The following is a 15,088-nucleotide window of genomic DNA, read 5'->3' on the forward strand; positions in this document are numbered from 1 at the left end:
TTCATATATACAGACATACTGACAGACATACATGCATACAGACATCCATATACACATACACACAGACATACGTTCATAATAATATGCAGACATACATTCATACTGACTTACAGACATACATATATACATATATAATGACATAGACATACATATATACATACATACATAGACATACCTACAGACAGACATACTTGCATACAGACATACATACATACATCCATAGACATACATCCAGACATACATACATAGACATACATGCATGCATACAGTCAGACATACATACATACATACATACACACAGACATGCATGCATACAGACATACATACAGACAGACAGACAGACATACATGCATACAGACAGACATAGACATACATGCATACAGACAGACAGACAGACAAGCATACATGCATACAGACAGACAGACATACACAGAAAGACATACATGCATGCATGCATACAGACATACAGACAGCCATACACATACAGACAGACATACATAGACAGACATAGCTCATTTTCCAGCCACCCTCCTGTCTCTTACCTTTTCTTTGCAGGAGGGTGGCTGGGGATGATGGGAATCGGCACGACTGCCTCTTCACTGCCTGGCTCTCCCTCTTCACTGGCGCGCGTGCGCTCCTCCCACTTCCTCCCAGCAGCACTTGCGGCTGCTTTTTTTTTTTTAAAGCGACCCGGTCGCGCTATACAACGGCCACAGCGCTGACCGGGCCCCTGAAGATATAGGGCCCATCGGGTGGCCCTAAGTGTGTGGGACACCCAATGGGCCCCACACGTGGGGCCCGGGCGCCCGGGCCCCCCAGGGCCGCCGGGCCCGTGACAACCGTTATGGTTGTCACCCCCTGATGGAGGCCCTGTTAGTAGGGACATCAATTTGCAGACAGAATGTAAAATAGGGTGCTAACGGTTGAAGAAATCACTTCCGTGTGTGGTCTAATCAAAAGTCTATAACATATAAATCAATGGCACACCTTATGTCAAGTATTTAAAAATAACAATCTTTATTTAATGACAACATATAACATGTATTTCATCTATATACAACAAATGATGTACAAATCATAACAGAGAAAGCATGGATGTAATGCATCTATACATAATCACAGTGACTAGGTAATGTGTCTCTTGTACAGAAGTTATTCTTCTTGTTTCTCTGTAATTTTTGTATTTTTTCATTATGCTTGTATTGCTATTCTTGTTATGTATTTAGATGCATTCTCTATTGTGATTTGTACATAATTTGTTGTATATAGGTGAGTTGTACTTTTTGTCATTAAATAAGGATGGTTATGTTTATATACTTGACATAAGGTGTGCCGTTGATTTCCATGTTAAAGATTCAGTCTGCCCAGGTTTCTCAATTCAGTTACCATTAATTTCTCCACTGTGCACAGGATGCCACCTAGTGTGCCCGCTGATTTATAATAAACAAGCTAAAATGCCGACATAGATACAAAGAGCTCAGTCATACACAAAGTGCTGCCAATCATTTAGAATGACCACAGTGTAGCCAGGAACATAGACCAAAGCTCATGACTCCTCCTGCTGTGCCCAAGACATTGTCCAGAAAGCCGATTGGCTATTAGTAAATAAATCAGCAGTTAGTACTATTGGGATTGAGCAGAACAGATCAGAACATGAGTCTTACACATATTTCGGTCCTTCTGTGTGTAACACTAGTGTCTGAGAATGTGAGAAACCAAGGGAGTCATATGTGATACACTAAGGACTAACTGGTGGGTAAGGTTGGAGTGGATGTAAAAAAAAATGCAATTTATTAAATGGTTAATAGAGAACAAGACTAAGGGTTGGATACTTGTGAATAAAAATATGTAGATTGGGTTTGCCATAATAGTTCGCCATTTTGTATAAAAATATATTTTTCCAAGATTGGTAGGCTGTGCAGTAGACTGATATATGATTAGCAGTCCAGGATTTCCAGTCATTTAAAATCTATATTGTATTAGTGGTTGTAAAGCAATGGTTCCAAAACCAGTTATTATGACCCTCCAACAATCCAGGATTTATGAATTTCAAATTTTTATTCCAATGAAGACACTGACAAAACCTGAACTGTTGTTGGGCCATAAAGACTGGTTTGGACTGCTATAGGAACTGCTGTTGTAAAGGGAGCTGGGGTAAGCAGTGGGAATCCTATTGAGGGTGGTTGGAGTTACAAAGAAGGAGGTTGGATTCTACCTGTTATGGCAGCGTGAAATGGGAAATAATTAACAGACTTTTCAAGGGTTCCATGGGATGATGGACTGAGGAACCTGCATGCAAGAATGAGACAAGATAATAATCAGATTAAAATTAGCATAATTATATTATCCTTATCTAGTGCTAACATTTTCTGCAGTGCTATACATACATGCACCATTGGGGTTATTTAACAAGACAAGAGGTAAACAAGACTTTCTCAAAGAAACGTACAGTCTAGGAGGAAAGGGTACAGGAAGAGGAAGAAATATGTAATAGACACAGATACAATGGATGTGACATTTGGAGTTATTGGGGATGTAAAGAAAAGGGGAACGTAGGGGAAGGGTGAGGGAGCTATATTAAGCTAACAGAACAGTAATTAAAATAAATCAAAATAAATTAAATGTGTTAATGACTGTCTAACTCCAAATTAAATGTGCAAGAACAGCTAGTAGAATTCTATTAGTGTAAAGAGTCTATCCCAAAACAGTCCATGTGAATCAGGCACATATATTGTTATGACAGGTGAATTACTGCTCAGATGTATCCTACAGGTTTAACCCTTTCATTTGTTGATGTCTGAGTCATATTTTATGAATGGCAAAGCACAAGCTCATCCATTTTGGACTCAAATGGTTAATAAAGAATTGATTTTTGATTACAGAAGATTGATTATTGCTGCAGCACCATTTTTGAAAGCATTCTGCTTACTTCGCTAAGTACAACTTTCATTGTCAGTCAGTTGCACGATTTAAGAGGTGCTGCAGCAGCTTGAGTCTAACAGACACACATGCTGATGTGATCTATGTCAGGGAAGAACAGGAGCCAGGCTCCCAGCTTCTTTAGATCTATAAGTACTAGGATGCTTTGCCAGGCTTGATAAAAGCAATAAAAGCATATTGAGAGTTGTAGTCCAAAAGCAGCTGATGGTATTCCTTTTGGCAGCCCAGGTCCTATATGAATGCTATCTAACATCTGTCACTCTGTGAATCCCAGCAGTTATAGCCCATATACAGAGTGCCCCAGAGGGTAAAACCCCAGAGCTGCCAGTTTTAGTAAATTACCTTTCTCAGTAAGATCATTGCATGCACCAAGTGTTAAAAGCCATTAAAGCTATTAATTTTCCAAACACCCCCTCCTCTTCCAATTCAACACCCTCCTCCTCCTCCTCCTCCTCTGTCATAGGCAGCTGGGGGAGCACTGCAAACTGTCACTGCTTTCACTCAGATATGGAGGTCACTTTAAATGCATGCAAAAGTTGGAGACTACATAACACACAAGCATTCATACATACCCACATATAAATACACACACACACACAAACAAAGCATTTAGGTATACACACAGTATATACAGTACATACAAAACAAACAGTCAGAAACACAATATTCAGGCATGCAAACATATATGGATAGATGCATACAGACATACAGGCATAAATAGATACACAATATACAGCGATAGATACATAGATAAATATATAGATAATATACAGACACAAGCACAGACATACACTTACAACATAAAGCTATAAATACACACACACATTTGAATGTAGGCTTACATACACAAACCCATACATATTACCTGCTATCTGGAATGGTAGATTGTCTCCCCTTTCTGCCCCCACTTGTTCACTATGCATTGAATATGTGCTCTGTATAGATGTATTTATATTGTTTGGAGAATTAAAGGCATACATTGCTTGGTCTCTATTGTTTGATCTGGAGTGCTGGGCACTGCAGTCTGGGAGATGCAGAAATGAGAGAGATATAGGGAGGGAGGGGGGAGGAGCAGGAGGAGCTAATACAAGCTGCAGCTGATTTTTACCAACACTATCTCCATTCTGCCTAACACACACATACACATACACATACACCCATATACATACACATTCTCTCTCACTCAGCACAACCATGATTTTACCACCTCCCCAGAAGAAAAGAACTCTTGCAAAACCTGCTTGATCCTTGGGACTATAAATGCCACCTGCATCATCACCTGCATTCTAAAGAGCCACTATCAAGAACAGAAAGGTATAAAAGATACAGCAAAATATATATAGAGAGATAAAACAACCCAGTTAGGCTCATTAGGGCTTTTGTTACCAACATCCCAGGAAGAGAGTGGGTTGGTGTGGAAAGGCAGCCTTTGTGCCCTCAGCCTTTCCATGCAAGGCTCAAATCTTTAGAGCCAAACGACAGAACAGTTCTGCTCTGGTAATCTTCAATTTGGGGGAGGGGGCTATGCTGCTGTGAGGGAGAAGCTGGACCTCTGCTTGAACCCATGTGCATTTTGCTCAGTGACAGTTTTAAGAAGAAGGTTCTTGATAAGAATCCAGAAAGATACTTTTATCAGTCCAGGGAGTTAAAGGGTTGGATCTCACTGTTTATAAGGTTCCTCTGCTTATTTTCTTCTCCCATTCTGTATGCCAACTTCCAGGCAACACCAACAAGCCTGTAGGACATGCAGTGCTGCAGAACCCAAGCCAAATGATGAGGATCTGGAGATGAGATAATGAGATCCTTCGCTTTGTCTTTAGAAAAGAAACAAATTGATACATTGAATCAGTTTGGTAGCCAGCTGTGTCGACTGAATCAGGAGAAAGCTCAATGGATGGTCATGAATGATATAATCTGGGAATAGGAACTAGGAATCATCATCATCATCATTATCAACCTAAAACCAAAAGAACATAGAGCATAATTCAGACAAGAGGAACGAGAAGAAGACTATATAATCAGCTATTGATTTCCATATCCATTTAATCTGGCAGTTTTTTTTCATATTATGTCTGCACTCCGAAGGAAATTTGGGGACGATTATCAGGTAGTCACCACTTCATCTAGTGGCACTGGCTTTAATCAAGCTGCTCCAAAAAAGAAGAGGCAGAGGTTTGTGGAAAAGAATGGCAGGTGTAATGTCCAGCATGGGAATCTGGGGAGTGAGACCAGCAGGTATCTTTCTGACCTATTCACAACCCTTGTAGACTTGAAATGGCGTTGGAATCTCTTCATTTTCATCTTAACTTACACAGTAGCTTGGCTCTTCATGGCTTCCATGTGGTGGGTCATTGCCTACATGAGAGGGGACCTTAATAGAGCTCATGATGTGAACTACACGCCTTGTGTGGCCAACGTCTACAACTTTCCATCAGCCTTCCTGTTCTTCATTGAGACAGAAGCCACCATCGGTTATGGCTTCAGATACATCACTGACAAGTGCCCAGAAGGAATTATCCTCTTCCTCTTTCAGTCCATCTTGGGTTCCATAGTTGATGCCTTTTTGATCGGCTGTATGTTCATAAAAATGTCTCAACCCAAAAAGAGAGCAGAGACTCTGATGTTCAGTGAACACGCAGTAATCTCCATGAGGGATGGCAAACTCACTTTAATGTTTAGGGTGGGTAATCTTCGAAACAGCCATATGGTTTCTGCACAGATCCGCTGTAAATTGCTCAAAGTAAGTATTCAATAAAATAAATTATTCACTTTATTTTTTATTCAGCTATATGAAATAGTATGTAAAGTTATAGCTGTTTGCATCATACAGTTTATAAATGTTTACAGACACATGCACAATTATATTTGAGGTATAACCATTTGCACACACAAATATGTTAATCATAAACATTTACACTCACAAATTCATAAACACACACACACACACACAACATCATTTTATTTTATACCATTTCATTTGTGAGAGAAAAAGGTAGGAAGGTAGGAATGACAGCTGCTCAGCATATTAAATAATTAGCCCAAATGAAATGTTGACATAGCCATGTGCTCTTACTGCCCACTTAATTCTTGTGGTTCCATCACTCCTTGCAGAGAGAGACATAGGCTTGATAAATTCCAAAATTATGATTTTTCTTCTCCTCCATCGAGAGATATTCCTAAATATATGTAACATCCAAGTAATTCGTATATTTAATTTGAAGTAAGAGACAGTGAGGGTGTGTGTGTTTTGTGTGTGTGTCTGTGTGTGGGTTGTCTTATAATTTTTTTCTTGCTTTCATATAATGTTACTGCACGATTAAATAACAACATAGAGCCACTTAATGATTGAGAGCACAGCACTTGGAGGAAATATATTATATTATGAATCATTAAAACACACTGATGTGTTCATAAGGCACTAACAACATTTTTTCTCCTACTGTTCCCTATTACTGTTTCCTTTCCTATCGAGGAATAAAACCCTTAATGATATTTTCAGCTGGTTATAGCTACTGCTTTCTGAAGGTTTTGGAGACCAAAGTAAAATTATGGAGAGAGAAAAGAGCAGCAAAATTATCCCACTTATTTAACCTAATCCTAACCTAAATAATGTTAAAATATACTGGTGTAACACACAAGTCATAAGGGAAATTAAATACAAGCTATTTTGTCTGTATCATTTAATGTATGCAACATTCCCAGGATGCCATGCAAACATGCAAATCAGCACAAACAACATGGTCTCTCCTGCCTACCATAATCATGGAAGTTCTCTTGACAATGGCCTTCTACTTTAAACACAGCTTATTTAAAGGAACCATTACCATGAATAACAGTAACTCCCCTTCTGGGCCCATAGTTACTAGTAATATAATTTGTATTGTGCATATTATGCAGTGCTTTACAATTATACACCGGGGATATATTATAGCAAATATTGAGAGAAACAAGTTGTGAATAGGACCATAGTCAAACCAGTACTGAGAAGATGGGGTAGATGAATGCAGGAGGATGAACCATGTGTCAAAGGGGAAGAGACGATAATAGATATAATGCCTTTATCTTGTGATCGTCATGCATGGAGGCAATATAGATTGGAAGGATAGAAAGAGCTGAGTGGACTGTGGATGCATAGGTTATGTGTGGGGAGATATGAGGACTGTTATAATGAGATAAATCACCCAGTAGGATGGCAATATTTTCTAAAGAGGTACATTTTTAGTGATGTCTTAAAGGATCGGAGGCTAGGATAAAGTCTAATAGGACGAGGTAGGGCTTTCACTAGCAATGGTGCAGTCAATGAGAAGTAAATGAGAATTAGCAGAGGTGGGTCGAACAGAGGACAAGATAAGATAATTGGTGCAGTGATTGGAAACTGAGAAGGGGTATGTTTGTGGACTAGTTGGAAAAATGGGGATGGATTCGTTATGGGCTTTGTTAATGTCAGTAGATTGAATTGGATCCTTAAGAGTAATCAGAGCTAATGTAAGGACTGGCAAAGGTGTGGGGTGTGAGAGGAGCGGGGGTGAGTTTTATCAATTCAAATACTAATAAAGTTGTGCTGAGAACAAAAAAAATAAAAGCAAATCAGAAGCTCTTCTCTGATTTGATGAATTCTAAAAAAAATATTTAAAAAAATTAAACTTGCCATACAGTGAATAAAATATGTATTCTGCTCTTAATGATTGAACCTTTGGTAAAATAGGCAAACCAACCCTCCCAAGTATTACAGGTAGCTCACCGCCCCTTACGATAACCAAGTGAATATGAAGGCCCTTGTCCAGTTGTTCTTTTTATATTACATGTTTCAAGCAGGGAAAGAACAATAATATGCATTTTAATGATAATAATAATAATGATAATAATAATATATCATTATATTTGTTTTGAGCCTCAAAGCACACTTCCTATTTGTTTAGGGAAGGAAACAATAGGACATATTTAGACAACTGTTTGCCCTGTTAATACTCTGTTGCCTTATTTATATTGACCTTCAGTTGTTATACAATTGTCACACTTGAGTAGAGCAGATTTCTCTGCTAGGCAAATGGATTTTCCAAGCATTTCATTCTTCAACAAGCATGTTGATAAGGTAATGTTAAGCAGTCACTCATCAGCACCTTTCAGGTTAAAAAGCCCTGCAGAGCAATCAAAGCCTTAATATGGTTTGTGCCACTTATGGGTTGATTTTAATTTAAGCTAGGCTGTAAATATTTAGCACTTATCCAATCAACCTTTTCCCATTAAATCAACAAATATGCATATTTAAAGACATTTACTCAACAATGGCGTGTGTGTTGATGTACATGTATGTACATTTGTTGTACGTGTATATTTATTTGTTTGTGGGTATGTATTTCTGTGTGTAAATGTATGGACATTTTTGTATATTTGGGTATGTTTTATATTTATGTACTTGTGCATGTACAAGTTATGTATTCATATAGCTATGTGAGCATGTACATGTGAATATACGTCTGTCTGTGTATATGTATGTGTGTTTGTTAATTATTGAACTATTTTTACTATTATCATTATATAGCACCAATATATTCCCCTGCACTTTGCAATGTTAAAAATTCAATCATTTTTACAATAAGTAATTGAGGTACAAAATCAATATCAAGTTGGCCGAGCAAAGTCTTGAAGAGGCTCCTACTAAAACTAAGATTTGGTAATTTGACAACTAACTTCCCAGTTTATGTTTATAAATGTAAGTCAGGAAAACTTACTGCAGCTCAGCCAAGTTAGTGTTTTTTTCCCCCATATTGACTAATTTGCCGTACCATATAAAATGTATTCGATAACTCACTCGTTTAGTGAATAAACCCCTTAGCCATGTTATGTGGCTAGGGAAACACAATTAATTGAAATATCTAGTATAAATATACCGATTAACATGAACATATCCATGTTTCCTCATTTATTTGATAATTATACAAAACTATTCACTGCAGCAGTAGAACCATAATCATGTCTGAAGGGCATTATGAAAATGTAGTATTTTCTTGTCTTTTCATCTGTAATTTGCTAATGGACCCCCTGGCAGTAAAAAGGTTAATTTAATATCATGCTTTGCTGTCATAGCATGAAAATTAAGGAAATGGACAATTACAGTTCAATGAATCACACTATAGTTCACCGTGTTTGTTTAAAAATTATACATGGTTCAACTTGCAAATTATGGTTGAAAGATGATCTGTGCCTTGCAGTGGGCTTTTCATAAACTACATAGTGATAAGATCTCAATGCATTATATCTTAGGCAAGTGGAGGGCATTATTAGGGACATGGGATTTAGGAGACCCCTTTGGGCAATTAAGGTTCAGCAAACTCAGGTCATCTAAACGTCTTTCCAATCTTGCTTGGTTCTTAGAGGGATTGCGTACATTATGTCCCTGCGTAATTTGCTCAACGCGCACAAAAAATAAATCATTAAGCGTTTGTACACAGTATATTCTTTACAAACAGTCAGCTGTTTCATTATCTGCATAGGGAAGGGTACACAATTAGAAAATCTTACGAAGCAACCTGCTGACCGTACACTTGGGAATATCTCAGGCTTGCTCAATTATAAAATAAAAGAAGGCAATTCTCTTGACATACATTCATACAGAGCAGGCCTTGCTCTGACAACACGGAATATACTGGACTCAGCTAGGTTAACCCTTTCAGAGGTCACAAAAGATTAAACACATATCTTTAGATCGAAGCATGCACTATTATTATTATTGTTATTACGATTATGATTAACATAGCACAAGCATATACGTGCTCATAATATACTTGGCCCTTAAAGGGCTCTGCACTTAATAAATAAATAAATAGAGTTATTCAGTAAACTGAAAAATGCTGTTATTGCAAAGTGAATTTCACATTTTAGGCAACAGTAGCTTAATTCTCCGGGTTAGCTATGCTTCTTACTTTTGGCTATTTTGGCCTTACATTTGAGGTTCAGTTTGCATTCACTTTGCATTCATGAAATTTCTCAATTTAGTAATAAATTGTGTTAATGTAATTGTAATTTCTAAAAATGCTTTTTTTTTTCATTTTCTGTGCATGTGCCATCATGATCTCAGGGGAAGAGATAAAATCAGCAAGTGCCTTATTTTTGGCATAATAGTTGCCTATTCCAACTTTATCTTAAGGCTCCTCGTATCTAGAATGTGGTCTAGAACATCTGTTAGTTTTATAATGAATATGTTTAACCTAGACAAATTGATTTTTTAGAACAGATATCTTTGAATGCATGTTGATACATTGCCCAATTGAAGTTAGAACACATACTTATTGTGCTAATCTTCTATTTCATGCGAGTTTTCATTGCAAACAGGACGTAAAGATCCTTTGGCTTTAGTCAGAGTTCAATGTCTGGTATTTTATTTCAAATTCTATAGCACAATGCTTTGCGATCTAGTCACTAAACAGTGATATAACAATCCACGATAGCCATTTACACCAAAAATAGGGCAGTTGTAATAAATCTCCAAGTTAACCAAATTCGAGATTCGAGAATAAACTACATCGAGTCTTGTTATCAAAATATAAATGAATCAGCCAAAATGAAAAAAGACATGTATAGTATAACTTTTTATCCAGTTATTAACCCTTTTATTAATACAGGGCTATGCATCAAACATTTCAGCTCCAAGGTACAGCTTTGAGTTGTTGACTAAGAAAATAGACTTTTGCCTTAATACAAAGCTCTCCCCGGTATATAAAGGGCTAAAAAAAACCTTTTAACACTTATTTCAGCGCTGGGTCAGTGCTCCACCTCCTCTGACATCATCAGATCGGGGGCTAAGGCGCATGCTGCAAGAGCATTAGGCCCTCCCCATCGGAAAGCATTGCAGAGCGTAAGGACATCCACTATCCGTTAGGTGAGTCACTTAGCAAGCAGAAGCCACTAGAGGCAGTCTTAGTCCTGCAAATAAATCATTGCAGTTTAAAACTGCGTTGCTCTACATTGCACTACTAAGGGGGACAGGGACACTGCACCAGACCACTTCAATAAGCTGAAGTAGTCTCCGTGCTTACAGTGTTCCTTGAAGAGAATAATAATAGCAAAGTTAAAAGAACACTAGAGGTACCAGAACCATTAAAGCTTAATACAGTGGCTCTGGGTCATAGAAAAGACAGTGTTTACATAGCTGTCTATTGCCACATCTAGTGGCTCTCAAACTCACAGTCAGTATTGCTATTTTCGGTAGGAATAAAATGCTATAGACAGGCCTAACATTTCCATTTGCTGTTAGCCATTCCCTAGACTAAAGGAATATCTAACAAGGAAAAAACAAGTGTTATTCTTGGTTAAAAAAAAACTAAATATAGGAGCAATCCCATGGAAACCTATATATATATATATGTAGTGTACTTAGCATTTGCTTCAGAATCATATATTTTTTTTCTTGGTAAGCCACCCCATTGTGTTGATTTGCACCCATGCTGTGTTTAATGCAGTGGTCCCTGGGTAATCCTCCCTTAAGCTCGCTGTCTGTGTAAGTATAGTTTACAATCAACATGTCATGGAACTAATATTATGTTACAAAACAGATTGGAAAATAGATAATTTCCATGATTTGTTTTATTTTTGTTTAAGTCCTATAGAGATAAAAACTATTATGTATTCTTTTGTATCCTTATTATCTTCAAATCTTACTTGGAAAATGTTTAAAGAATGGGTTCTGGGAGGGAAGGTTTCTAAATTCCCATATGCAAAGTGAAAACAGTAGACAAAATATACAAACATGGACCTTGCATAATGGACAAATCTGGGCTATAGAGGACTTCTAGACACTGTCTGGAGCAGAACTATGCTCCATGTCATGTGAGTTGCCCACTGTTTAATGAATATGCTAACTTTAATTTAAGAGGTCAAACATAGCACCATAACCACTAGAGCTCATTGTAATGATTACAGTGCAGTAGACACCGTCTGTTGCTGTTTTGGCAATAGACCCTCAGAGTTATTCACTAAAGTTTGGCTTGTTGGGATCTCAAAGGAATTAAAGGTACATTTAAAATATATGTCCAAAAAAGCCGATCTGGAAACTAAGCTAACTTGAAGATTGTAGAATTTTATTCTATAATTTGAAATTTATTCATATTAAATTGCTGACAGTTCAATAGTTTTAGTGAATAACCTCGATTCTGTCGTGCCCTACATTTTTGTGCAAAAAAAAAAAAATCACTAGAGATTTGAAAATGAACCAAGCAGGAAAAAGAAGCTTATCATTAGTCATGGGTCATGAGTAAAAAATGTCTGGGTACCAAAAACGTTGCTACCTTGTATTAACTATAATAATTCACAAACAGACATACAGCCCTTAATACAAATCAACATATTTAAGATAATGCAAAACTAATTTTTGGACCACACACATGTCCTTCAGAGACCTGCAACATTTTCTAAATGTAAATACTCATAAATAAACAATTCTTTAGCTCGAGCATGAGTGAAATGGCCCGTACAGCCCTTAAGTAGACTTCTACATAAGTTTTGAGACACAGACACAAAATATTTAATAGAAAACCCTGATGCATTAGACTGGAACTGCAGAAAATAGTGCTTATGATTTAGTTTGGTGGATTATATTTTATGCCACGCAATCAAGGCAGGCTAAAACCTTGCACAGCAGTTTAAAAATATACTTAGATGTTCTTTTGCTCAGAATGCTCTCCATGTTGCATTATCCCCCTTTTTTTTGCAATAAATAAAGAATTGGCAAATTGCATAATTCTTTATATTAGTATTAAGCACACTGCAATTGATGTGAACCTGACAACTGAGAAGTATCTTTACATAAATCACAAGTGCACAGGGAAAACGTCAATACGCTCTGTTCACAGTTTTGAAGTCTATTCAATAGAGTTTAATAGCAAATCTGCACTTTTATCGTTTTTTTCTTGTTCATAGCGTATAAAGGTTCAATCCACTAAAAGTCAAGTTTGACCGTATAACGGTATTCTTAATGACACCTTAGTTTAGCTTCTTTTCAAGTCAATCGAAAATGATTTTTTTTTTTTTTAACAGACTTTCCTCAATCATTGATTGAAAAAGTCAGAATGACCTTGTCCTCTTGATTGTCTGCTCATTTTATCGCACTTTAAATCCCTCAAGTTTGCTTGCAGGTGCAAAAATCTGAAGAAGAGTACAAAATATTTCAAAATATCCCATTGTATGTTCCAAAAAAGAAACTAAAGATCATTGCAAATGCATACCTCCCATTTCAAATGAACAATGAGGGACACATTCATTTTAGGGGTGTGAGAGGGTGTGTGGCCAGTGACGGGGCAGTTCTGGGAAATTTTAGGTGACTTACTAATAATAATTCATGCAACTAAAATGTAACACAGGATTCATTTCTAAACAGATTTTTTGTATTTTAACAATTCATTACTGGGAAATTATTGCCAGGGAGCTCTATTATACACTCAGACAGACCAACAAAATGGCTCATAGAAAAGAAGGGTTAAAAACCCCTTGCAACACTTACCCAATTCCAGCGCTGATGTTCCTTGGTGCTAGGGCGGTGCTCCACCTTCGGCACCACGTGCACATTAGGCCCTGCTTTCCTATGGGGATTTTACTGATGCTTTGCATGAGGACATCCATTGTCACCCTAAAGGCAACCTAAAGTCCGGTTAACTCCAGGAAGTGCCTCTAGTGGCAGTCTGGTAGACAGCCACTAGAGGCTATCTTAGTGTTGCAATGTAAACATTACAGTTTCTCTAAAAATTGCAGCTAAATCTTGATAGAAATATGTAGAGCGTGGGATAAGATATATCTTATTGAATGACTTGTATTCCTGAATTATTGAATGACTTGTATTCCTGTTATTGATCTATTTAAATTGCTATCTTTAAATGAGTTATGCAGCACAATGAAACACGTTTTATCCACACCATCGATGCTCTAACTGCTGAATCTGCTGAGGTACTGCTTGGCAACCCAGCTGTCAGTCACTGTTGCATGAAGTCGTGTTCAGCGGTGGAACACATGTACATTTGTTACTAAAAAGTGTTGGACCTCAAGGCAGAATTTGTTTCCACCCTCCACCTTCTATAACTTAGCAGCTCAAGGGCATTCTCTCTACAGAGTTCTGTTTCCAAGGAAACAAAGAAAGGGGCTCTGTGCCAAAAGTGAATCAGGCGGAGAGCAGGACGTTGGCTGAACTGACTAGGGACTGATTGGTTTGTGGAGCTATGCCCCATAGCAGCTGCACCCCTTGCTACTGAATGCCCTTGGGTGTCACTTTAAATAGCAAAATTGTAATTCACAGTTCTGTTTTCCCTAAAGGACTGAGAGCAACTGACTATTTTTTATTTAATAAATCTCCTTTAAAGCCCTGTAGTCCTGAGGAAATGGAGTAGAAAACCTACCCACAGAGGTTTGAAGACCACCGATAACCTGATCTGAATGAGTTGAAATTAAAATAATCTGTGTAGCATTTATAACAAAATCCTTCATTGTGTCCTTTATATTACTCAATCTGCAAATCAGCCTAGAGATCCAAAACATAGCTAAAGAGAGGCATTCTGGTATTGTTACTAATTAAGTCTGAAAATTACCATAAATAAAAATTAAGGAAACTCAGAATTGTATATCATTTCACTGCAAAGTCATTTTTTTTGTTTATTTGTAGCACTATATTAAATAACTGTTTTATTTGGAGAAAAAAACATGATGATTACTGTGTTATACATAAACTCAAATAAATACATTTCATATATTACCATATGTTACTAAAAAATATTAACATTTCCAAGAATTTATGAATATTGGAAATTTTCTCCAGTAAGGTTTGAAATAAAATAGCTACATTAAAAGTGCATTAATTCCATAATATTTCTTGGTAGCATGTATTGACATAAATGCAAATAGTGATTGTTTAGGTTAGGTTAGATTCAACTTTAATTATCATTGTAGAGTGCAAAGATAAAACATAGTTGGCTTCCTATCAGAAAGGCAATAGCGATTAATACAAATCCATTAAATTCGTTAAATTATGTAATGAATGCAAGATCAGGTACCTTCATATGATTCATAACAGAATTAAATAAATACAAATAGGACATTAGACTATTTCTGAAACGTATTAATACTAGCTATGTTATTCATTAGTATATTTAAATAATGTATCACAGGA

At 37.0% G+C, this 15,088-nt stretch overlaps 1 protein-coding gene across 1 annotated transcript in view; it reads left to right on the top strand.

Moving 5' to 3' along the window:
* The first annotated feature begins 4,046 nt into the window (after positions 1-4,046).
* KCNJ3 (potassium inwardly rectifying channel subfamily J member 3) overlaps positions 4,047-15,088 on the top strand; it is a 191,998-nt gene continuing 180,956 nt past the window's right edge. The window contains exon 1 of the mRNA XM_063429530.1: positions 4,047-5,680. Coding sequence (XP_063285600.1) covers positions 5,009-5,680 — 672 coding nt within the window. The 5' untranslated portion in view covers positions 4,047-5,008. The remainder of the gene's footprint in view (positions 5,681-15,088) is intronic.

This window comes from Pelobates fuscus, chromosome 8 (genome assembly GCF_036172605.1).
Source record: "Pelobates fuscus isolate aPelFus1 chromosome 8, aPelFus1.pri, whole genome shotgun sequence".
Classification (NCBI taxonomy): Eukaryota; Metazoa; Chordata; class Amphibia; order Anura; family Pelobatidae; genus Pelobates; species Pelobates fuscus.